At 34.0% G+C, this 26527-nt stretch overlaps 1 protein-coding gene across 4 annotated transcripts; it reads right to left on the reverse strand.

Moving 5' to 3' along the window:
* Positions 1-18752: 18752 nt before the first annotated feature.
* On the reverse strand, positions 18753-26233 carry LOC142632287 (CBS domain-containing protein CBSCBSPB1). Of its 4 annotated transcripts, none has more exons than XM_075806724.1 (15): positions 25977-26233; positions 25674-25837; positions 23499-23667; positions 23236-23368; positions 22961-23128; positions 22777-22855; positions 22535-22648; positions 22289-22355; positions 21990-22095; positions 21849-21907; positions 20621-20730; positions 20395-20528; positions 19914-19999; positions 19728-19817; positions 18753-19230 (listed from the first exon to the last, which is right to left on the reverse strand). In XM_075806724.1, exons 2-15 carry the CDS (start codon positions 25817-25819, stop codon positions 19051-19053), a joined length of 1641 nt encoding a protein of 546 aa, XP_075662839.1. In that variant the 5' UTR covers positions 25820-25837; positions 25977-26233; the 3' UTR covers positions 18753-19050. The 4 variants fall into 4 exon arrangements, with proteins under 4 accessions (XP_075662839.1, XP_075662838.1, XP_075662837.1 ...); XM_075806723.1 differs by having other exon boundaries at positions 20395-20534; XM_075806722.1 differs by having other exon boundaries at positions 21840-21907.
* Between the last annotated feature and the right edge of the window lie 294 nt (positions 26234-26527).

Raw genomic sequence — 26527 nt, forward strand, 5'->3', positions numbered from 1 at the left:
ATATATGGAGATTAAACTACAACCTCAAGATGCTGGGTACCTTCCCATATTGATGTTCATTTGTTTGGTTTCTGGAATTATTGCTATTGAGCTACTTTTCGCAATAATCATCTCTCCATTTTGGCTATTCATGGTAAATTTATGCCCAATCCTGATCTTGGGGGTACTGCGTCATTTTTACCAACAAATTTATCAGTGTGTACTCAATGCAGTATGTAGCTTGTTTAAAAAGATTTGTCAATTAGTTGATCAGATATATGACTGGGTCCTACCAAAATTCCAGTAAGCAGCTTCTCAAGCATTTTCTTCAAGGGAGCAGGAAGACAATTGATGAGGACAAGGAAGAGCTCAAGGAAAAAAGAAGATTAAATATACAAAGATTCAAGAATTGTGGTCTAGTTTTAATGTCGGATCTTCTTAGCATCTTTGATAGGTTATTTTAGCTATTATTGAGTCTTAGTAATGAGTCTTTTAGGTTGGAAAGTTGTTGGATTATTAAGTTTACTAGAATAAGTTTACTAGAATAAGGCCATTTTGGTAATTTTCAGAATGTGATATCCTTAGTTATACCAAAGGCCCATGAATCTTATTTAATGTTTCGAGTCCTCTTATTTGTTTTAGGAGTTATTGACTCTTTTATTTATTTAATTATATATAACCAAAGTTTTTGACTTTTGGTTGATCTCCTTCTAAATTGACATGTGAGCTTTGGAGTCCTTACAAATTTTCACGTCAACCAATTTCTTTAATTAATTTTTTAATACTTATCTTTGCTAATCTGTTCTCCCCAATACTTATTACTTACACGTTCTTGATCTATGACTGTCTCATTTACTCTCATGGTCGAAGCCCTCTCCCACTTCTCCTCAGTGCAGTAACCTCTCCCCTTTCTCTCTCTCAAATCTGGTCCAACCTGTGGGAGTAGAAGTGTTGAAGAAAATTGCGATGAATAAGAAACCGATGACAAGGAGCTCTTTGAGACAGATTTTCTAGGCGAGGTAACGGACTAACAATGGTGTTCATGGGTTGCAATAAGGTTATCCTCATGCCCAATTCTTCTGTTGTATGTTTTGATATAAATTGGATTTTCTGACTTAAGGCTGAAATTGGTGGTATATCAATTTCAGGGATTAGGTCTGCACGGCATAATTAGGGGAATGATTGATTAAATTTTACTTTCAATTAACTTACATAGTATCTGCACGGCGTAATTTTTTCCGTTCTTTGCTTCTTCTTTTGTTCTTTCTTTCATCATGATGTGCCAATAGGTTTCTAATTTCGAGAACGCATTATTCTAATTTTTTTTAAGTTTCTCTATTTCAGCACCTGTAGGCTTTAGATCAACCGAGTTCTATTTCTTGGCTGTATCTGTTAGATGTTTGACAAAAGGCCTAGAAGAGTAACTGTTGTACATTTGTTGGAATAATAGAATAAATGAACTGGCATAAACTATTTGATAATGGCCCATGAGCACTAAGCTGCATCTTGCTGTTCAATGTGTCATTAAGTTGTGTGTTTGTGTTTTATAACTTATATTTATGACAGTGATGGTTAATATCGTAGACATTACCTAGCAGTGGTGTGAACTTTTGCTGTATCATTGGATGTGTGTGGATTGTTTTGTGTTGGGGTGTGCTGACTTGACCTTTTTGAAGACTATAAATATGATTGGTTGGATTATTGATGTGTGGATTTCTATTACCTGATTGCTTGGTCCTCTACTGGTAAGATGAATATGCCGGATTGCTTTAGTTGAAATACATTACTATGCAGATATTTATGTCTGCTGCTTCAAGTCCACCCTTTGCAAATTATTGAGTTTGGTGCACTATTTGTACAGAAATGCTTCCATAAAAAATAATAATAACAAAAGGCCTTTTTCAATCTTGGCAGAGTAGGTATTGCATTTTGAATTATGCAGGAAGCTTTTGAGCAAAAGCAAGCAACAATGTTTCTTGCTTTAGATAAGCTATTTGTCTTGCACAATTCCTTTTTGCTCAAGTCACTATTAATCAAAGCTGCATCTATGTACTCTATATCAATATTTATACTCTACATGCTCACCAGTACAAAGCCAACATACAGTGTTAGACCCCAGTTTTATATTGGTAAGTTATTTACCTTTGTATTCTAAAATATGTAAGAGTATATATTTTCTGACAAGAGCTGTAATGTAAATGAATTTTTCTCACAGGTCTATGTGCTACATTCTTAATTGAATTTGCTATACTTCGATTTTAGCCAATGGGGATTGACCAACAAACATGGTTGATCAATCAAGTTAGATCATTCTTCGTTATTATTACTTCTGTTCAGATTCTACATGCCATTTTTACATAGAGGTAGGTCAAAAAGGATTTGATGTAAGAAAATTTTAGGTTAATCCAATTTACTAATTCTGCATGTAAAGGAAGTGTCATTACCATTTTGCAGGGGCTTTGAGAGGTTGAATTATGAGATGCTACAAAGATTTGATCAACAAGGTTAAGTCTTGCGATACAATTAGTGATGTAGACTGGTCTCAATGGATTGACACTGAGATACCGGATGACACAGACAATCTCAAGGAATTATTTGTACAGAAGTGTTTACATAAAATAAAAATAAAATAAAAAGGCCTTTTTCAATCTTGACAGAATAGGTATTTCATTTTGCTATGACTTATATTTTCATGCTCTGAACCTTAACAAAAAAAAAAAAAATTTGTTTTATGCAGTCTTATGAATTAGTTAAATCATTGAAATTCATAATTTGATACTAATCATATTATTTTTCACATTGCAATATGTCTATTCATTTCCCAGATACAGGTTTTAGATCATTTTGTTCTTTTCCTATGTGTAAGTACTGTCATTTTCAATGTGAAGAGTTGCTTCATACTGCAAAAGCAATAGTTAATTACATGTGGATTTGTGTTAGGGATTCGGTAAGGATAAGGGAAACTTGAAGAGACCTGGCCTCATGTAATATACTTATATTGTGAGCTTCAGTTTCTACAAGTAGTATCATAGTAACTTACATATGAAACTATAAATGTAACACAAGCAGTTAAGGATAACAACATTGACTAATATTCTTCTTTTAGTTTAAATGGTACCTTGCATATTTGCTTTTAATGTTGCTTTAAAAGGGAAAAAAAAAATATTCAATAGAAAAGATAAAAATAATTTGATTGAGCAGAGCAAAATCTCTTCCAAAGTAAACTGGCCTGGACAAAACCAGACAAGTTTGCATTAAATATTTATAAGTCAATAATCTGATTGATCAGAGCAAAATCATATTAATCATCAACAAGGTTAGTTTTCAAAACAAGTTTCATGAGTTTCCACTGGAGTGTAATCCTCCGAACTTACAGTTTTCAAAACAAGTTTCATGAGCTTCCACAAGAACATACAGTTTTGAGGTCTAGCCCCTGATTCTCCTCTGGAGTGTAATCCTCCGAACTTATGTCAACAAACTTGATAGTACCATAGCGCTTATTACTCTCCCTGATCACGTTGACCTCACATTGTAATGAACTTAAACACGTCAAATATACAAATTCACCAAATTCACAAATTGCCACGTTTTTTTTTTTATGAACCAAAAATTTTATTAAGCAAGAAACAAAGCTACATAGGTAGAGAGAGCCTTGACTCTAATAATAGAAACAAAACAAGGAGGCCCCAACCACTCGTTTGACAAGGATCACTTGGCTAAAACATGAGCAGCAGCATTTGCTTCTCTAGCCACCCAACTAAATCTACAATTAGAGAAATTCAATTTTAAGGCTAAAACATTAGAGCAGATAGTTCTTATTCTCCAAGGAACATCCCGGTTAGGAAATCTCAGCACATCAATGCAGGTCCGAGGGTTGTGATTCAAGTCGTGGCACTTCAATTTAAAATGTTGTGCCCACATAGATAGCCCCAAGTAGCTTCGGTGGTCCCACGCAACAGAATTCAGATTTAAGTGGGCTAAGGCAATGATACCGCGTCGTATGAGCCATTTTTGTGTTCATAAAAAAAAAAAAAAAACATAGATTTGATGCCACCATTTATTGTTATAAGCTTTCTCCAGGGTCAACGAAGCTGCAATACCTTAGTGGACAAGAATACAAGCCACCAAAGTGTCACGCATGGAACCAGTGCAATAGCCACTTAGCCAGCACACAAAAATTGATTTTCCTCATGTATTATATGTATATGGTTACATGAAAACGGGTATCAAGCACAAGACATGCCCTCACAGCCAATTCCATTTTGGCCCTCTAGTCTAGGATCAAATCAGCCATGCTAAAATTTGAAAACTCATTTATAGAATTAACATGTTTCACAATATTTAGGACCTCTTCATATCAGTCAACACGCCTAACCCAGCAACAAGTGCTGCTCCTGCTGCAATAGCACTGTGCAGAAGCCCATGCGTCTACTTTTCCCTGCAAGTTTGTCTCCCCATTCTGCCTAATCCTGCGTGCTAAGTGCCAACCACTGGACCATGCAATTTTAAACAAATAAAAAAGGTCTTACTCTGTATTAAGCTTTCATTTTGTGAGGAGAGAGAATTGATTAATTAGTAGGCAGACTTAATTACATGTCTTTTTTTGGTAAAAGACACTTGCATTCATTGCCCTTGCATTTAACTTGCAACCAATATTTGGTACTATAATATTTACAATTATCTGTGTTGGCGCCACCTACAGAATCACTTCAAATATATATATATGCTTGAATGGTTCCCTAGTTCTCATAGAAGTGTATAATTTCACTGAATAGTTCCCGAGTTCTCGTAGAAGCATTCAATTTTCCAAAGGGTAGTTCATAAAGAATTTTATTCAAGCAGCATGTTCAACATACTTGATATCCCTACAACTTAAAAGGCCATTTGTCATTGTTATTTTCGGTGAATGTCTCAAAATGAGCAATATGTAAGCACAGGAGTCAACGAAGCTGTTCAGCTCTTATTTTTATAGCTGTATTTGGTGTTAATACATTTTGGTGTTTTATTTTTTAGTTCTCCATCACAAGTAATATTTCTCCCTCTAATTGTTTTTGTTTGAGTAAGATAATTTGGTCTTATTTTGGAAGTGAGAATTTGAATTTATATCAAAACACAATTTTTGCTATTAATTTGAACGTGTTTATCAATTATTTGAGTAATATTAAAAAGTAACTTTGTTATTAGTTTTGACTAATATCATGATAATCTCCTTTAAGAGAATAAGGAATTTGAATAATTTATTTAAAACTTAAAAAGTTTAGTCATAAAAAAAAAATACAGAAAAACCTAGTACAATATAACATAATTTCAAAGAATATGGATCATCTCATAATGGAGTAATATTAATCAAACACAGCCAAAATATTAGTATCGTATTACTAGAGATAGAAAGATGATAAATAATTTTAAAAATTGTTTAATTTTAAGGGAAAACAAATTAATTTCAACAAATTTTAGAGAACAATCATACATTATACAACAATTAGGAAATAATTATGCATGAATCTACGACTAGTTATCAATAAAATAATTGTTTTATTAATACTTAAAACATTACACACGCTTTGCTACACACTCCGCTCATTATTATTTCTCTCTTACTATTTCACTTACAGAAACAACAGTTATTAGTAAGAATCCTTTTTATTAGCATTCTTCATATTTTCTTCACACCTTGCTTGTATCACCGGCCCTGTGCTAGAATCAGTGATGACTCTTACATAGTTACATATCCCTATATCCTTGTGGGGGTTCCGTACCAAGTGATGGCAACTTGAATAATGCAACTCCCAACTTTTTCACCTGATTCAATATTAGAAAGTAATAATTAAAAGATCAAATCTAAACACAATATTCATTCTTCAAAACAAACTAGCACATGCAGTGAGTCTTCAATAACCCAAAGTGGCAACTTATGAATTCTTCCTCCAATGGACTTTCCCAGCTTTGAATGTCAAAAGTATGCTCCCCGGATCTAAAATAGAAATCGAAATCGCAACAGGCTGGAGTTACAAAGATATAATTATCTTCACAATGCCAATTATTCCCGTTATTCGTCTTACAAATAAGCACATATATAGATAAACAACTCTTCAGAATTATATTCTATCATAACCAAGAAAAAGAAAATACCATGCATGTCCAAATACAACACTGCATATATAGAATAATCATGAGACATTACGCAAATCAGCAGCATCGATGCTAAAACATGTCACACTACCAAAGAAAAAAGTTTACATAGCGGCGCTTTGCAAAAAGTACGGTCAATAATGGCGTTTTAAGGGTTTTTGGCCGTGTTTTTTTTTATACAGACCTTGTTGCAGTGGTAATTATATATAGCCACGACATGCCCCGAGAGGGATGGCCTAGTGGTTAAGATCTGTGAATCAGATTTGTGGTTCCTAATTCGAGCCCGGACGAGTAACTAGGGAGGAATTTGGGTATCCCTGCTGAGGAGCCCCTAATTACCAACTCTCTTGAGATGCTAGGCTGAAGTCTTTGATCACCTCAGACCACAGTAGTTATAGTTCAATCCAACATTCTCTAGTGGGGGTGCTCCTATGGTCACGCCTAGGGGGTGAGTCACAATGGTCACCCCCTCTTTTGTTCATAGAAAAAAATATATAGCCACAACACAGAGTCTATATCATAAAATAATGGATTTCAGTTCCTTTATATACTATAGTACAAAGTTCAAATTCCAAAACCCAACAAAACCATGTAAAAATAGTAACTAATTGGATATGCAGACATGGAGGGAAACGGTGGCAACACCGCCATTTTGCGTGTCTTGCTACTCCAACTGAGCCTTGTTGTCTTTGAAGCAACAGCCTTCCCACTCAAGCGTCGTTGTTGTTGTATTGATAATGCCCACGAAAGTGGGGCGAGGGCCCCCTAGGCCACAGTACGGATCATCGTCTTGTCTGGACAGCACAGATTGTGAATTCGCCACATTTGGGAGCGTAGAGAGGAAAGAAACTATGATGATGTTGATGGACAAAGCTATGATAATGTTGTTGAACAAGGGGCTGGAAACCCAAGAATCCACGCCCATAGCTATGTGTGAGAGAGATATCAAAAACCAAGCTAGGAATCTGAGAATGGTGCTTAATTCTCCTTTGTTGAAGATGAAAATACTAGCTCTATTTATATAATCGAGAAACTGAGTAAGCAAAAGAAACGAGAAAAGAAACAAAGTACGTAATGTTAAAAATGTAATTTGTAATCGGCGAAAGAAGCAATTGAAAAACTAGATGTCTAACAATCTAGCCAAGTGAAAAACTAACTAGCAAAAAAATGACGTTGAACAAGCATGCAGAGTGGACACCTCATATATAAGTGTTATTTAATGAGAAATTAAGCAATTTTTCATAGTATTTCGTCTTAACTAGGGAATGAGCTATTTGATGTCCTTACCAGGGAAGGAGCTATTTGATGGCTGTGTCTGTAGTAACAATGGTGCTCTATTGAATTCTCAGTTTTGCACTAAAAGGCATGCACGTGAAGCTACCTCTTACGTTCTGTTTGTTTCGACAATAATATTTTCAAGAAAATGAGTTATTTTTTAAAAATCATTTTTTATAAAACTATCTCATTTTTTGAATGTTTGATAGCAATCATAAATTAGTTGAAAAATAATCACCTAACAAATAAAAGCATGAAGTATTAAAGTCAGATGGTTCTTTGTAACTTAAGAGCCAAGGTATAATATATGACTGCTTCTTTTTTTTTTTTTTCTTTTTTGAGGGAAAAGGTATATGACTACTCCAAAACAGAAAGTCAAAATTTTCTACCACAAAGACAAACCGGCCGTTTGGTAACGTTGTTTTAGTAACGTTGTTTGTATTTTTTAAAAATACATGTGGGTAAAAAAATGTGTAAAAATACGTGTAATGTTGTTTAAAAACTGAAAACATGTGTTTAAACACATGTAGCAAACGGCCCATCAAGAACAAGAAGAAAGGTAAGATGGAAAATTAGTGGATATGGCCCAATGGAGCTCACACACCGACAATGTGTGCTGGAATTAGAATCACAATCCAACCCTGGTGGGCCGGAAGGCCCAGATTGGGGCTTCAGTGGGTGTGTCCAAAACAACTCCTTATATAAACGTTAAAGCTCTGCCAAGGAAAATCCAAATTCTCCATCAAAGTCGCAACCATAACTTAATCTGTTGAAATTAATTTATGCTAATAGTGCAGCTCAATCTAAAGTTCATGTATAGCACTCGCAAATTTATTGTCTTTATTTTTTTATTTAGTTTTGTGATTGTCGACATTTTGTTAATTATGTAGTTCATACACGTGAAATGCGGTAGCTTGGATTTAAAACTGGACCTCTCACCTCTGGAAAAAATGTGTTTCCTTACTTCACATTTTTTTCCATCTTTAAAAGATTTCATTAAAAGAAATTTTGATGTATTCACCTCCCAATTGGAAACTAGGAATAAGACCCAAGCCAAGAAAGTCCTTCAAACAAAAAGAGATGTATGGCATATGGTTGTTCAAAAAAAAGTTAAGAGAAACACTTTTTTTTTAAAGAAAGTATTCATATCCCTTCAAGTATCTAATTATTCCCTTGGGCATGTGCAATCCTTTCGTCCCACACACAAGAATTATTACAGGGAGGAATTTTTTGGGGGTAACTCCAAGATACTGATAAAAGGTTTCAAATCCAGAATTTCATAGATATCATGAGGGCTTAGGAATTATCAAGTCAACCCCTTGAAGTTTAAGAAAAACACTTATAACATTAGCAAAAGTGACAAAAATATAAATTAAAGAGGTAATAGACTAATATCTCATATTAGATAAATCCCAAATAGACTATGAGTATCAATATTAACTGCATAGTTTTAAGACAAACTTTATTGTATACCCCCCCCCCCCCCCCCAAAAAAAATCCATGGGTGAAGAGTGAAATTGAATTCGAACAAATTCTGGTATACTTTTATTGAGTCACGTCAACAGCCACATCATCACTTATTTCAAATTTTCTCTCTTAGCTATTTCTCTTCTTATTAATTTCGAAACTTATATATTATTGCACTTTTTCCATCCATTTTACCTTTCCATCTCCCTATTATTATCCATCTTAATATCACTCTTTCTCTTCCCCCCATATATTATTGCACTTTTTCCATCCATTTTACCTTTCCATCTCCCCATTATTATCCATCTTAATATCACTCTTTCTCTTCCCCCCCCTTTTTTTATACAAGATAGAATTCTACTCTAGTCCTTTATCTTACATTATTTTTGACATTTCTTATTCCCATTTACTTGCTACAAATTTGCGGTTCTCTTTGCTATTCTATCCATAATTTTTCCACAAAAATGTTTCTCTCTCTCTCTCTCTCTCTCTCTCTCTCTCACACACACACACACACACACACACACAATTTTTTATTCTTTATTTCAACTCCATTGGTTGATGAACCATTGTGTTTTTTATAACTATATTTGGTGTTAATACATTTTAGTGTTGTATTTTTTAATTCTCCATCACATGTAATATCTCTCCCTCTTATAGTTTTGGTTTGATTTAGATAATTTGGCTTTATTTTGGAATTGGGAATTTGAATTTATATCAAAACACAATCTTTGCTATTAATTTGAACGTGCTTATCAATTACTTCAGTAATATTAAAAAGTAACTTTGTTATTAGTTTTGATTAATATCATGACAATCTCCTTTAAGAGAATAAGGAATTTGAATCATTTATTTAAAACTTAAAAAGTTTAGTCATAAAAAAATAGAAAAACATAGCACAATATAACATAATTCAAAGAATATGGATCATCTCATAATGGAGTAATATTAATCAAACACACCCAAAATAATAGAATAATATATTAATATTAGTAGAGATAGAAAGATGATAAATAATTTTAGAAATTGTTTAATTTTTAAGAAAAACAAATTAATTTCAACAAATTTTAGAGAACAAATCATACATTATATCACAATTAGGAAATAATTATAAATGAGTTTGGGACTAGTTATCAATAAAATAGTCGTTTTATTAATACTTAAAACATTACACATACTTTACTATACACTCCACTCTTTATTATTTCTCTCTTGCTATTTCACTTTCAGAAACAACATTTATTAGCATTCGAAAGTTACAACTGTTGAAGTGAAAGGAAGAAAGAGTCCTTTTTATTAGCATTCTTCAGCATTCGAAAGTTGCAACTGTTGAAATGAAAGGAAGAAAGAGTCCTTTTTATTAGCATTCTTCATATTTTCTTGGCACCTTGCTTGTATCACCGGCCTTGTGCTAGACTCAGTGATGACTCTTACATAGTTACATATTCCTATATCCTTGAGAGGCTTCCCTACCAAGTGGTGGCAACTTGAATAATGCAACTCCCAAATTTTTCACCTGATTCAATATTAGAAAGTAATAATTAAAAGATCAAATCTAAACACAACATTCATTCTTCAAAACAAACTAGCAGATGCAGTGAGTCTTCAACAACCCAAAGTGGCAACTTACGAATTCCTCCTCCAATGGACTTTCCCAGTTTTTAATGTCAAAAGTATGATTCCTGGCAAACATATAGAAATAATCTTGGCAACGGGCTGGAGTTACAAAGAGATATTTATCTCCACAAAGCAGATCATTCGGGTTATCCGTCTGATAAATAAGCACATAGATAAACAACTCTTCAGAATTATATTTTATCATATCCAAGAAAAAGAAAATACCATGCATGTCCAAATACAACACTGCATATATAGAATAATCATGAGACATCAAGCAAATTGGCACCAAAAAAAAAAAAAAAAGTTGGGTCTGTTTGGATATCGCTTATTTTGCTGAAATTAAAAACTTATTGTTGAAAGTACTATAAATAAAGGTTTTTAGTTAACTAAAATAATACAATGTGGCCTATAAATAGTAGCAAAAATAAGCTGAATGGTAAAATAATTTTCATTTTCCATTAGTATACCTATCTTGGTGTTTCAAAGATACTGTCTATATCAGTGTTTTAAGGGTTTTTAGCCGCGATTTTTTATAACTGTAGCCACGACACAGAGTCTGTAATCTATATCATAAAATAATGGATTTCAGTTCCTCTATATACTATAGTACATAGTTCAAATTCCAAAACCCAACAAAACCATGTAAAAATAGTAACTTGGATATGCAGACCTGGACGTGAACGGTGGCAACACCGCCATTTCGCGTGCCTTGCAACTCCAACCGAGCCCTGTTGTCCCTGAAGCAATCGGCTTCCCACTCAAGCGTGGTTGTTGTATTGATAATGCCCACGAAAATGGGGCGACGGCCCCCTGGGCCACAGTCCTGATCATCATCGTCTTGTTGTCTGTACAGCACAGATTGTGAATTCACCACATTTGGGAGTGTAGAGAGGAAAGAAACTATGATGATGTTGATGGACAAAGCTATGATCATGTTGTTGAACAATGGCCTGGAAACCCAAGAATCCACGCCCATAGCTATGTGTGAGAGAGAGATATCAAAAACCAAGCTAGGAATCTGAGCATGGTGCTTAATTCTCCTTTGCTGAAGATGAAAATACTAACTCTATTTATATAATCGAGAAAGAAGCAATTGAAAAACTAGATGTCTAACAACCTAGCCAAGTGAAGAATTAAGTGGCAGAAAAATGATGTTGAACAAGCATGCAGAGTGGACACCTCATACCCAAGTGTCATTCAATGAGAAATTAAGCAAATTTCTGTAGTATTTCGTCTTAACCAGGGAAGGAGCTATTTGATGGCTCCGTCTGTAGTAACAACGGTGCTCTATTGAATTCTCCGCCTAGACATGCACGTGAAGCTTTTAAAATTTGTTTTAAGTTTGGATCATTTTAGATTTGTTTGGGTGATAATGTTTTCAAAAAAATGAATCATTTTCTAAAAAGTATTTTCGATAAAACTATCTAATATTTTAAATATTTAGTAGTAATTTTAAATGAGCTAAAAAGTAATTTCCTAATATCCTTTATTTAGCTTACTATAAGATGGAATTGTTTTCTAAAAAAAATTTGTGGAAAAAAAAAATCATTAAAAATAAGTTATATTTTTTCTGTTGACCATAAATAATTTTTCTTATATTATTTTTTTTTATGATACCAAACACTAAAAAATATGAAAAATTATCTTTACATAATGTTTTCATCAAAACAATCTAAGTTTTACTGTAAGTACACAATTGCACCTAAACCCAAAGAAGATTATGGGCTCAAGCCCAATGAGCCTTAAACAATGAAAACTTGTAGAGCGTGGGTTTGAAATCTAGATTAAAGGTACTAAGAACTTGATAACAGGCTTTTATATGCAAACACCTGTAAATAATGAATGATAATTGCAAATGGGTCTCCTCGGACTTGAGCCGAGAACTATTTCTTTACTATTTCTCTTTTTTCCTTAAAGATTACAATTCTTAATTTCTTTCTTAATTACCGACCCCCCCACTCTTTGGCCTTCACCCCCCTTAAATACTTCCTTCGCTGATGCTTTTTTGACAGTAACTAGAAGTTTCAGCCCTTGTTCAGGGATTACTTCCCCATTAATGCGGCCAGGGAGGTAGGTGCAGAGTCTTTAATGCGGAGGTGGCAGCCTTTGCTCTTGATATTTTCTTTAACACTGGTGCATCTAGAAGGTTCGTCTCCCTTTTAACCAACGTCTTTCAGTGCCTGCTCGACCTTTGTAATGAATCTCCGAGTTCTCTTGGAACGGTCCGAGGAGGAACTCACCCTCGGCTGTATCCTCGGACCCTCGGCATATGGGTCGATTCACAGTACTAACAAATCCCTAGCTTATGAACAGATTGGCCCTTCTTGCTAGAGCCCAAAGGCCCACATGCCCACTTGGGTCTTTTTACTCCCCACAGTTACTCTTTGACATATTCAGATATACTTTTTACAATGAAAAATATGGATTTGAACACTATAAAAATAGAGGCATGAAATATTAGAGTCAGGATGGTTCTTTGTAACTTAAGGGACAGTCAAAATTTTCTACCACAAAGTGTCAAGGAGAAAGGTAAATTGACTACTCTCCCCCCCCCCCCCCCCCCCCAAAAAAAAGAAAAAAGAAAGCTAAGATGGAAAATAAGTGGACATGGCCCAATGGAGCCCACACACCGACAATGTGTGCTGGAATTTGAATCGCAATCCAACCCTGATGGTGGAAGGCCCAGATTGGGGCTTGAGTGGGGTTTGTCCATAACTCCTTATAGATACGTTAAAACTCTGCCAAGTATGTCCGAATTCTCCATAGAAGCCCCAATCTTAACTCAATTTGTTGTAATTTATGATTCTACAAAAAAAAAGAAAAAAAAATTGCAATTAATTTATGCAAATAGGTGGATTTTAGTTAGCTCAACTAGTAAAGTCTTTGATAGTTGAATAAAAGATCTGGAGTTCAATCTCTGCTTACACCAAAAACTAATTGCCGTTTTGGTCTGATAATAAAGAGCACAATTATCATAAGCGAACGTCATAGGTTGAAACTCTATCAAGGTTCTCAAAAAAAAAAAAAAAAAACCAAATAGGGCAGCTCAATCTATAGTTCATGTATAGCACAAGCAAATTTATTTTTATTATTATTATTTTTTTGGCATTTTGTTATCTATATAATTCATACACATGAAATGTGTTGCTTTGGATTTAAAACCAGACCTCCTTAGTCAATAATAAAAGGTTCATGTTAATAGATGTTCATAGGGTAGTTGTTAATAAACTATATTAGAAAAAATTTTATTACCATTTTTATGATAAATATAAAAAACTATCAAAAAAATTAATTGCTTTATTATTTTCTCATAAAATATTTCTAAAAATAGTTCCTAAACTAATGTGTTTCCTTCCTTTACATTTTTTCTATCTTTAAAAGATTGGATTCAAATCCTTTGGATCTCTTAGGGTATTATACCAATAGATTTTCTTAAATCCTATTCACTCTTTAATAATTTAGTGATCTAGATTATGTCATGTCAGCATTCCACTAATAATATTCTTAAAATAATAAAATAATGTTGCAAACAAAAAAATTAAGAATATTGTTAGGGGAATGCTAACATAGCAGAATCTAGACCATTAAATCATTAAAGAATGGTTAGGATTTAAATAAATTTATTTGGTAGAGTACCTTAGGAAATCTAGAGAATTTGAATTTTAAAAGATTTCATTAAAAGAAACTTTGATGTATTCGCCTCCCAATTGGAAATTAGGAATAAGACCAGGGTCTTCAAGCAAAAAGGGACTTATGACATGGGGCTTTCACCATTAACAAACTCTAAAAAGTTATTCTTTTTAGATATTCTTTGCGTAGGTTTGCCACACTGCTTAATATAATTTACTTTATGGCATATAATTGGTCAAAAAAAGTTAAAGAGAAACACTTTTTTTTTTTTTTTTGTGGATAAACAAGATACCCAAACTATTTCGAGTATCTAACTATTTCTTAAGGCATGTGCAGTCATTTGTCTCACACACACTGTGTTATTACAAGGAGGAATCCCTTGGGATGACCCCAAGATGCTTGCAAAAAGTTTCAAATCCAAAATCTCGTAAGTATTATGAGACCTTAAAAACTACTAAGTCAACTCCTTGAGAATTAAGAGAAACACTTATGACAATGGTAGAAGTGACAAAAACATAAATTAAAGAGGTAATAGAGACTAATATTAGATAAATCCCAAACTGACCATGACTATCAATACTAACCGCATAGTTTTAAGACAAACTTTATTTTATACCCCATCCCCGTCCATGGGTTCGAGTGAAATTGACTTCGAAAAAATTTTGATTTTTTTTTTTTTGAGAGAGAGAGATACATAGTTTACAAATATGTTAAGAATTTAGAATATCAGAAATCTAAAACACAGTATAGATTTGATGTCACCACCAAAGGGTAGTAGCCAGATAATAGGAGTCCCTTGAACCATCATCCTTGCGAGTCCAGAGGTTGTGATTCGAGTCATAACGCTTCAGTTTAAAATGTTGTGCCCACATAGATAAGCCCAAGCAACTTCGTTGGTCCCACGCCACAAACTTTATATTTAAGTGGGCTAAGACAATAATACTGCGTTGTATGAGCCATTTTGTTGTTCATAAAAAAAAGGTATAGATTTGATGTCACCATTTATTGTTATAAGCATTCTCCAAGGTCAGCGAAGCTGCAATACCTTAGTGGACAAGAATACAAGCCACCAAAGTGTCACGCATGGAAACAGTGCAATAGCCACTTAGCCAGCACACAAAAATTGATTTTCCTCATGTATTTTATATATAGTTCTACGAGAACGGGTATCAAGCACAAGACATGCCCTCACAGCCAATTCCCCTTTTGGCCCTCTAGTCTAGGACCAAATCAGCCATGCTAAATTTTGAAAACTCATTTATAGAATTGAGATCAGGTGCAATATTTAGGGCTTTTGATATAAGAGCATTCCCATCAAATCTTTTAAAAATTTTAGCATTTAGCATCTTAAAAAGTCATTTTATTAATTTTAATAACTCATTTTACAATACACCCAACGTCAAAAGTTCTATTTTTTTACCATTTCGTTTAAAATAATAAAAAACAAACTACACAAACCATCTTTTCCACCAGAAGCATTAAAATAATAATTTTTTTTTTTTTTAAGATTGGAGCTACAATGAGCTTTCAAAGATGAAAGCTCACTATAGCTCAGATTGTATTTTTTTTTTTTTAGTTTAGCATGTTTGTTGTAACTTGTTTTTTGGTGCTTTTTACAAACTTGATGTTAAAATTTAGCATTTATAGCATTTAGCACTCTTAATGAGAATGCTCTAACCAAATTAGGATTTGGTGCAATATCTTTTGAATGGTTTAGATCAAAAATTAAAAAGTTAGCTTTTGATATAAGCTATTAGATCAAGAAAGTTTTTTTTGAAAAAGTTAAAGATTTGTGTGGACGATTGCAATTAGCCTTAACAACACCTCCCCCCCCCCCTCCCCCCCCTCCCACATTTTTAAGAGATTAATTTCCAAACTTGAAAGACACTTGCATTCCTTGCCCTTGCATTTAACTTGTAACCAATATATGGTGCTATAATATTTACAATTAACTGTGTTGGTGCCACCTATAGAATCACTTCAAAGGCTATATATATATATATGCTTGAATGGTTCCCTAGTTCTCATAGAAGTGTATAATTTCACTGAATAAATGGTTCCCGAGTTCTCACAGAAGCATTCAATTTTCCAAAGGGTAGTTCAAAAAGAATTTTATTCAAGCAGCATGTTCAACATACTTGATCCCTACAACTTAAAAGCCCATTTGTCATTATCATTTTCGGTGAATGTCTCAAAATGAGCAATATATAAGCACAGGAATCAATGAAGTTGTTCTGTTCCTATTTTTATAACTACTGTATTTGGTGTTAATATATTTTGGTGTTATATTTTTTAGTTCTTCATCACAAGTAATTTCTCTCCCACCTATAGTTTTGGTTGATTTTTGTTTGAGTAAGATGATTTGGTCTTAGTTTGAAAGTGAGAATTTGAACTTATATCAAAATACAATTTATGTTATTAATTTAAACGTGCCTATCAATTATTTGAATAATATTAAAAAGTAATTTTGTTATTAATTTTGATTAAAATCATGATAATCTGAATCTCCTTTAAGAGAATAAGGAATTTGAATCATTTATTTGAAATTTAAAAAGTTTAGTTATACAAAAAAAAATAATGATTAGAAAGACATAGCATAATATGTCATAATTTCAAAGAATATGGATCATCTCATAAAGGAGTAATATTAATCCAACATAGCCAAAATTATAAAATAATATATTGGTAGAGATAGAAAAATGATAAATAATTTTAGAAATTGTTTAATTTTTAGGGAGAAAAATTATCTTCAACAAATTTTAGACAATAAATTATACCTTATACCACAATTAAAAGATAATTATGCATAAGTCTGCGACTAGTTACCAATAAAATAGCAGTTTTATGAATACTTAAAACATTATACACACTTTGCTAGACACTCCCCTCTTTATTATTCCTCCCTTGCTATTTCACTTACAAACAACACTCACTAGCATTCGAAAGTTGCAATTGTTGAAGTAAAAAGGAAGAAGAGTCCTTTTTATTGGAGTCGGTGATGACTTACATATCCCTATATTATTGAGGGGGTTCCACGCCAACTGATGGCAACTTGAATAATGCAATTCCCACCTTTTTCACCTGATTCAATATTAGAAAGTAATGATTAATAGATCAATTCTAAACACAATATTCATGCTTCAAAACAAACTAGCACATGCAATGAGTGTTCAATAACCCAAAGTGGCAACTTACATATTCCTCCTCCCATGGACTTTTTCTAGTTTGGAATGTCAAAATTATGCCACCCGGATATAAAATAGTAATCATATTCACAATGGACTGAAGCTACAAAGATCTAATGATCTTCATAATACCAAGTATTCCCTTGATTCGTCTGACAAATAAGCACATAGATCAACTCTTCAGAATAATATTCTATCACAACCAAGAAAAAGAAAATACCATGTCCAAATACAACAGTACTGCATATATAGCATAATCACGAGACGTTAAGCAAATCAGCAGCATCAATGCTAAAACATGCCGCACTGCAAAAAAACAGGTCTATAACCATATTTTTTAGACACCGTTATAGGTTAGCTATGACGGAGTTTTTGAAAAATGCTATTATAACTGTTGACTTAGCGGCACTTTGCAAAAGATACGGTCTATACCAGCATTTTAAGGGTTTTTTAGCCATGTTTTTTATTTTTATTTTTATACAGGCCCTATTACAGCGCTAACTATAGCCACGACACGGTCTATATCATAAAATAATGGATTTCAGTTCCTCAATATACTATATATAGTACAAAGTTCAAATTCCAAGACCCAACAAAACCATGTAAAAATAGGGCATATATATATATAAAACAAAACTTAGGTATAGTACTTAAATGCTATTTTTTAAGCCCATTTTTAAGATTTTGCCATATGAATTTTTTCTCATAGATGGAAGTGTATTTTTTTGTTAAGTGGTCACATGACTGAGTCTTAAGAGATGAACCTAAGGAACAATACTTAAAATACTGTGCCTAAGTTTTGTCCATACATACATACATACTTTTATATATATATATATATATGCAAATAGGGCAGCTCAATCTATAGTTCATGTATAGCACTAGCAAATTTATTTTTATTTTATTTTTGTGATGTTCGGCATTTGTTATTTATATAGTTCATACACGTGAAATGTGTTACCTTGGATTTAAAACCGGACCTATGTAGTTAATAATAGAAATGTGCTTCCTTCACATTTTTCCATCCTTTAAAGATTTCATTAAAAGAAACTTTGATGTATTCGCCTCCCAATTGGAAAATGGGAATAAGACCCAAGCCAAGAAAGTCTTTCAAACAAAAGGAGACGTATGATATGGGGCTTCCACCATTAACAAATTCTAAAAACTTGTCCCCTTTAGATATTCTTTGCGTAGGTTTTCCCACACTGCTGAATATAATTGGTCAAAAAAAGTTAAAGAGAAACACTTATAACACTCGCAGTAGTGACAAAAACATATATATTAAAGAGTTAATACAGAGTCTAATATTAGATAAATCCCAAACAGATTATGAGGGTCAATGCTAACCGCATAGTACAAGGTGAAGAGTGAAATCGACTTCAAACAAATTTTTGCTATTTTTTAGAGATCCATGGTTTCCCAATATGTTAAGAATTTAGAATATCAGAAATCTAGAGCACAGTATAGATTTGATGTCACCATTTATTGTTATAATTATACGACAGGTTAGCGAAGCTGCAATACCTTAGTGGACAAGAACACAAGCCACCAAAGTGTCACGCATGTAACCAGTGCAATAGCCACTTAGCCAGTACACAAAAAATGATTTTCCTCATGTATTATGTATACGGTTCTACGAGAACAGGTATCAAGCACAAGACATGCCCTCACGGCCAATTCCATTTTGGCCCTCTAGTCTAAGATCAAATCAGACATGCTAAATTTGAAAACTCATTTATAGAATTAACATGTTTCACAATATTTAGAACCTCTTCATATATGTCAATACGCCTAACCCAGCAACAAGTGCTGCTCCAGCTGCGACAGCACTGTATGCAGAAGCCCATGCGTCTGCATGTGTTTCAGCATAGTCCATAGCTCCTGCACTGAAAGATCTCCCACGACCACGTTTTCCTGAATAGTCTAAATGCAATCTCAAGCCCTGGAAGGTTTAAATTACTCAAATGTCAAAGTTTGTTTGAGTAGCTATAACAAAACAAAAGTCCTTTCTACGTAGAAAGAGTCCATTGTGCTTGGAATGAAAAATGCCAGAGAGAGAAAATTAGACCAAAATCCTCATTATTTGGTTTGAAATGGAGATAGTCCATTTTATAGTGGAGATTTAGTATTACCACGTGATTAAACTCAATTCTCATTCCATATTTGTTGGAAAGAGATTTAAAACAACATGGCACTATGTACTCCATAGATTTATGAGAATATAAATCTAAGCCATGAAATGGATAATGTCCATTTCAAACCCAATGGAGACGACCATTTTTGAAGATCACCCAAAAAAACAGGTACAGACTACCTTCCCAAAGAAAAAAGGGTATCTATATTTTAAACTATCTTCTAATGTTCCATAAACATGTCCTTTCATTCTATAGGATAACACCCAATGGTTGCATTAAGAACCAACAGACAGATCAATCATACCTTCCAACCAGCTGACCTTGCATGGTCCACAGCAGTTGCAAGATCACTATCCGATGCTAGTACAACTTTATCCTGGTCTTCATCTTCATACTACAGAATGTGGCTAACAATTAGCATTAAATTGGAAGTAGGGACAATAAAAAATCCAACCAAATGAAAATGAAATATGATGATCTTAAAATATACCAGAATCTGAGGTAGTTTGCGGGGGTCAATGTCATCACCCACCCTCTGAATGATCGCAGCTATAAGATCTGCCAAACTATGTGTCTCTGAAGTCAAGCAACAAGACAAAACCCAGTCAACTACCAAATATAAGTGCATTGCTATATTTAGATGCTGAGAATGAACACTAGGGCAGATAATCTCCTAAATAAAAATCCTTATCCATTATTCAAAAAACATAAAGATAAAGCAGCCCGTGTCCTTTCTCCAGACTACTATAGTTCTAATAGTGTAGCGTTACTAGTTATATATACAATAGTGGACAGCCAAGTTCAGAACTCAGGACCAACACAGAGCCATTTATTCGAGTGAATCACTCAGGTGGACCAAATGGGGACAAAGATCAGATCCAGAAGCTATGTGTGTCACATGGAAAATGGAATACCACATATAATAACCATTTCATGGGTACCTTATATGATAAGCAAAGCAAGTAACATACCGCAAGTAAATCTATGCATCCTGCCCTTCTTATCTTGGATTTTAAAAGCAAATGTATTAGGGGTGGCTGACGGATAGGAAAGTGCTCGTCCTGTCTCTGTCCCTCCCTCTGAAGCCAACTTTAAGGAACCTTCACTGAGACTTCAAAAATATGTGTTAGTACATATCAATGGCCACATGAGATTAATACCATTATAATAAAAACGTTACAATTGCTTGCAAATAACCTTCGTGCATCTTCTTCATCCTCATTAGAGGTTAAGGCCATGGCAGAATCCCAGAACTTTTGCATCATACTGTTTGTTGCTTCAGTACTTATGCCAGCAGTACCCCCAACCTAGTTAGTGAACAAAAATGGTAAAACTATATTATCCTCCACAACACTCAGTTTTTCAAGGAGTCCAATAAGGGAGAGGGGGGGGGGGGGGGAGGAGGAATCAAATGCTTCTTCAAAATGAGAATCCATAGCACAACTTTGGAATCTATTTTGATAAAGTAATTTTCTAATGGTGCCTGCTAAATAATATCTTTTGTATGCATAACTGAACATTACTTCCAAAAGAAAATTTCTGAATCACCCCAAGTCTGAAATTAGATGGGCAACAGAAGAACGGGGTACTGAAAAAAGCGGGGACTGGAAGTAAATAGAAATTTAATTTCCAAAATTACAAACACATGCTTTCAGTGAAAGAAGCGGCATATAAGATGGGAGCATAACTTGTTGGCATCTAGTGCCATATTATTCTTTTAACTAAGGAAAGAAACATAACTTGCCACCTTAGCAAATAGCATAAGATGCCAATTTGCCATTATATCTTCCTGATAAGTCGTCACTATAAATAATTATGCATGTATTGGTAGGATTGCAGAATAGTTCTATATAGTTCTATTAAACCATCAACCATTCAGTAGTGGTGCACTCCCTTGTTTCTCACAACAGAGTACTTAAAATTAAACAGTGAAGGCAACGTGTTCTAGGTTAGGACACACGTGTAGAGGCATGGCACCTGGTCAGGCATCGTAATGCATCCTAGACAGCTAAACATGCTGAATATTTGTGAATCTGTTACTTTCAGTATAACATTGAAAACTGTATATTATGCCAATTGGAACCCTTGTGAGGGAAATTTCAAGGGGTCTAGTCCCTCAACCCCTTTACCTTGAAAAAAAAAAACTATATTATCATTATAGTGGTCAATTAAAAAAAAAAAAAGTTAACTGATGTTTCCTCAATAAAACTTGCAATTTATAAGTTAAATACAATAATCAAATAAAAACTACAATAAAGACATGAGTGCTCCTAACGGTTTGGTTCTCTTTGAAAATGCTGAAATGTGATTGTATGCATATATTGGGACATTTCTCCCATAAATTCATAAAAGATTAACACAAACAGTGTTAACTTAAAAATAATTGAGCATTATATAGTCCCAGAAAGGTACAGACTTGACTTACTGTGGATACAGCAGCATGAGTGATCTGTAGTACATCCGCTACAGCAACTACTTTTCCATCTGTATTCATCAACCAATAGTTATCAGAAACTACACTAGTTTTACAAAACATTTTTGTTCTAAACTCATAGAAGTGTATTACCTCTATCTACAACAGGAATATGCAAAAACTTCCCATCATGCATTGTATGCAGTGCATCAACAATTGGTGTATCTATCGTTGCACATTCTGGGTTTGGAGTCATGACCTGTAAATCAAAAGCATGGTGCACCAAAAATCAAGTTACATTCTTTTATTAATTATATAACCAAAGCCCAGGTGCCCCCTTGCAGTAGCTGATATTCCAACTTCTAACAATGAAAAAAGACCCACAGTAAAAGATTCCTATTTTTCCTGAGACAGGGGCCCAAATAAATTTTCTCAGATGTAAGAAACAATACCTGCTCCACTAAAGTGGACTGTGGAGGAAGATTTTGTGCTGTTACCCGCATCAAGATATCCCTTGAACTGACAAGAGTATGATGAAAAAATTATGACATGTATTAATTATAAAGCAACTAAGATGTATCACAATGATAAAATTTAAAAATTCTTCTCTAAGAAACAGATAATTGACAGGTGATGTGAAATTTTTTCTTGGGGGGCTGCTCAAGGGTGAAGTGCAGCTTTATCAATAAGAGACTTACGTTATAATTCCCCGTGGTTTGTCATCAACTGTCACAACTGCAGAGCTTGATCGAAATTCAAGCATCTTCTTAGTTGCCACTAAAACTGTTTCTGTTGGGGAAACTGTTGCAACCCTGAAAGACGACACCATCTGTTTAATATAGCAACTTTTTTGCTTTCAAGAACATAGTTGACAAAATAGCTTGCATAACCGTATCACCATATTATAACCACAAAAAAAAATTAAAGAGATATTACCTACTTTGAATTCTCTGGAATGACGGTCGACAAAGACGGCCTAAACATCCGCTCTCGAAGTGTCTCTATGAAGGTATTGGAACCTGCACATAACCAAAAGATAATAGAATGAATTTTGTTTTTCTGGAGAATATCTAAATAACTATTACACAACCATATAATAAGGTATTCTATATAACTCTACTAACCAGAAGATGTCCCCCAATGTTTTTCAACACCTTCAACAGCTGCAACAATAGCCTTTCCCTTTTCAGCTGCCCTTTCCAGACGAACAATAGCATCATATAAACACTTTGCTATATCAAGTAAAGCAATGACCTCCCCATTCTCTACCACAGGCAAATGTCTGAATTTTCCTGTAGAGACAAAGATAAGGCCCATGTTCAAAGAGCAAGACATAAAACAGTATTTACTATGTTACGAAGGAAAACATAATGGATGTGACTCTCAAATTACTATCAACCTTGCACCATCTTCTGGAGGGCTTCCACAGCAAGAGTGTCAGAAAGAACAAATACTGGGTTCCTTGTCATTACTTTGGAAACAGGTGTGTCCTCAAGGTTAAGCTCATGGGCAATAACCCTAGTTGTTATATCCTTCAACCACAAAAAATAGTTTAAATGTTAAATGAAACATATCACTACAATCTTTAAAATCCAGGTAAACCTAGCATTTAAGACACTTCTTTTCTTGGCGAAATGATTGCACAATGAATTCAAGTCATACCTTGTCTGTAAGGATTCCACAAAGTAATGCATTGGAGTCAGTTAGCAACAAAGCGTCAACTCTACGAGCAGCCATCCGATGGCAAGCCTCAAGAAGAGTTGTATTTTCAGGTACTGTTAGGGCCTTTGACAGCCGCAGTCGTTTCACAGTACGCTCTCCAGTTAGCCCCCTGTTGAGAAATGGAAATTTTATTACTAGAATTTCATTATACAAAAGTTATATTGAGTTGACCTATTAGCCATCTGGCTTTTATGGTGGTGTAGAGTTGGTGTGGATGTAGCTGTGTGAGTCTATCTGTATGCTTATGATAGTGCTTTGTTTTCAATAAGCATCTTGTTTGATACATGAATGTGTATGCTCAATAATTTTATGCTGTTAAAGAGGACAAGTGATTCAACTCCCGAGACCAAAATAAAAGTACTAATAATTCTAAAAACCTTAGGACATGAAGTGTTTGGCAAACAAAAAAGAGAGGATGGGGGGATTTGAACTTGTTAGAAGTATTGGTTAAATGATTAAATTTACCATATTCCAATAACTTAAGCTTTTGGAACAATCAGTAATTTAACAAGGTATCAGAGCATGAGATCCTGAATTCGATCCTTGTCTCCTCCACTCTACCTCCCATTTAAATTCTCACGTGTTGGGTCTTACCTATTAAAAGGTAGTTTCAACCCACACATGAAGGAGAGTGTTAGAAGTATTGGTTAAATAATTAAATTTACCATATCCCAATAGCTTAAATTTTTTAGACAATCAATAATTTATCAGTACCTAAGATGTTTCCATTGAAAACACATGAGGTATCAGTTGAACTACAAGGCTCTTGGCAAGATTGACTCATAAACACAGAAACATGAAAGAACTCACAATAACTCTTCCTAACAGAAAATTCATTGAAAAAGTGATACATCCAACTTTAAGGGCCTACAACACTACAAATACATAACTACTAACTAACTTGAATTCAAATTCATCACAATATGTATGATATTTAACGATTCAAATTTACTGCATAATATAAGATGGCTATTCACCTCTATTCTTAAGAACATTTTTCAAAAACCCCATCCAAGCTAATTCATCATAGATAAAGTACAAAGAATCATGAAACATATTATTATTATTATTATTATTATTATTATTATTGCAAGCATTTTCATACATAGGGGTGGGGCAGGGAACAAAATCCAACACAACCCGTGAACATAACACGGCCCGACACGACAGAAAGTTAGCAGGTTACGGATTGAGGTTTAATGGGTTTGTGGCATATTCGGGTTGACACGATTGACCCATTTATTAAACGTGTTGGGTTCATGTCCAATTCACGGAACCCATTTAACTAAATGTTATTTTACCAATATACCAATCAAAACTGTGGGTATATAAACTTATTTTCTTTCCTAGTTGCATTCTCCCAAGCCCCATGGCCGCCTCTTCCTCTCAAACCTCAATCTCACCGTATTCTCTTAGCCACCGTCAGCCTTCTGTTGCCCTCGTCTTTCGCTTCTTTCTATCACTCGAAACCCTAGTTGTCATCTTTTACTTTCATCTTTGAACTCTCTACCACAGTGCCACCATTGCATCATCACCGTCGTACTTTTAATTTTACCTTTATCTATTTTCCTTAAATTGATTGTTGGGAACTTACATTAGCTATTCTGGTTTATTTTGTTTAACATATTGTGATTGATTATTTGCAATATTGAACATGCTTTAATTTTGAATGATTATTTGTGATGCATTACTCTGTTAGTTTTGAATTTAATATTAAGAATCTATTTGTTTGGTTTTTCACAATTCAGAACAATTGAAGTAATACTAAAATTTGTCTCTATTTTTTCTTTTTTTCCATAAAATCTGAAAAAAGGGTTGACAACTTGTTGGATTAATGTTAACCCATATAATCGAATAGTCATAAGTTGACACGAGACAAATCCGACACGCAAACACAAATTGCCACCCACATTCATACATAACATTCCATTATCAAAAAGGTGCTTTCAAAACATTTCAAATTCTCCTCGCTCCTCGAACTTCATAACAATCAGATAAACAAAATTTGCACCAATCAACCCTCCCACTAACAAAACTGATAAAAACCAATAAACCAATTACATCCACACACACACACACGTACATATATGAAATCAAATGGAATTGGACACATACAAAGAAGCAGAACGCGAAGAAACTGATATAGACTTTCGCGAACCCTCATTGGATCCATTCTCCACCGGTTGTTTCTTCTTGTTTGGCATAGCATTCAACGACATGCTTCGTCTTGAAGAACCACCACCTACAACATGGCCGGACATCTTCAACTTCAAAAATACCTATAAACAATCAAAAAAAAAAAAATCACAACCAGTTATCACCCAAAATCAACAAAAAAAAAAAAACCCAATACCTCTGTTTAATTGTTTACAGAGAAAATTTTCTCAGCAACCAAACAGAGCGTTGAAATAAACTTACCAGAGCTATAATCGTAGAAAAGTTGTTTCAAGTCAGAGTTGAAATAGATGTAACGAATAAACAATAGAAGATTCGATTTTACCAAAAAAAGAAAATTCGTTGAGATTTTTTTTTTAATTTCTCGGGAAAACGGAGTAATCGGAGTTGGTCGGAGAATTTGGTAGGAAAGTTTTGACTTTTCCGGGAAATTACTCCGACCGGAGAGAGAGATTGGGAATTGGTTTTCTTGGACTTTAAAGTCCTAAGAAATGAAATTCAATTTAGACAGATTTTTTTTTTTTTTTTTTTCTGTACAAACAACGAGGTTTTAGCAAAAAATGGCTCCAAACTTTCCGTAGGAAAAAACAAATACTGTGTAGGGGATTTTACATTTTTAGCCTTTGGACAACAAGATACAGTCTTTGTATACTAGATTTATTGGTATAACTGTATATGGTTTATTTTAAGACAAGACACCACAAAATTTTATCTTTAAAGTTTCTCGAAAAAAATAAAAAGTAAAAAAATATATTTATTTATTTATAAAAAGATATTAAAAGAGAAACCTTGTC

Source organism: Castanea sativa, chromosome 4 (genome assembly GCF_040712315.1).
Source record: "Castanea sativa cultivar Marrone di Chiusa Pesio chromosome 4, ASM4071231v1".
In the NCBI taxonomy this organism is placed as follows: domain Eukaryota; kingdom Viridiplantae; phylum Streptophyta; class Magnoliopsida; order Fagales; family Fagaceae; genus Castanea; species Castanea sativa.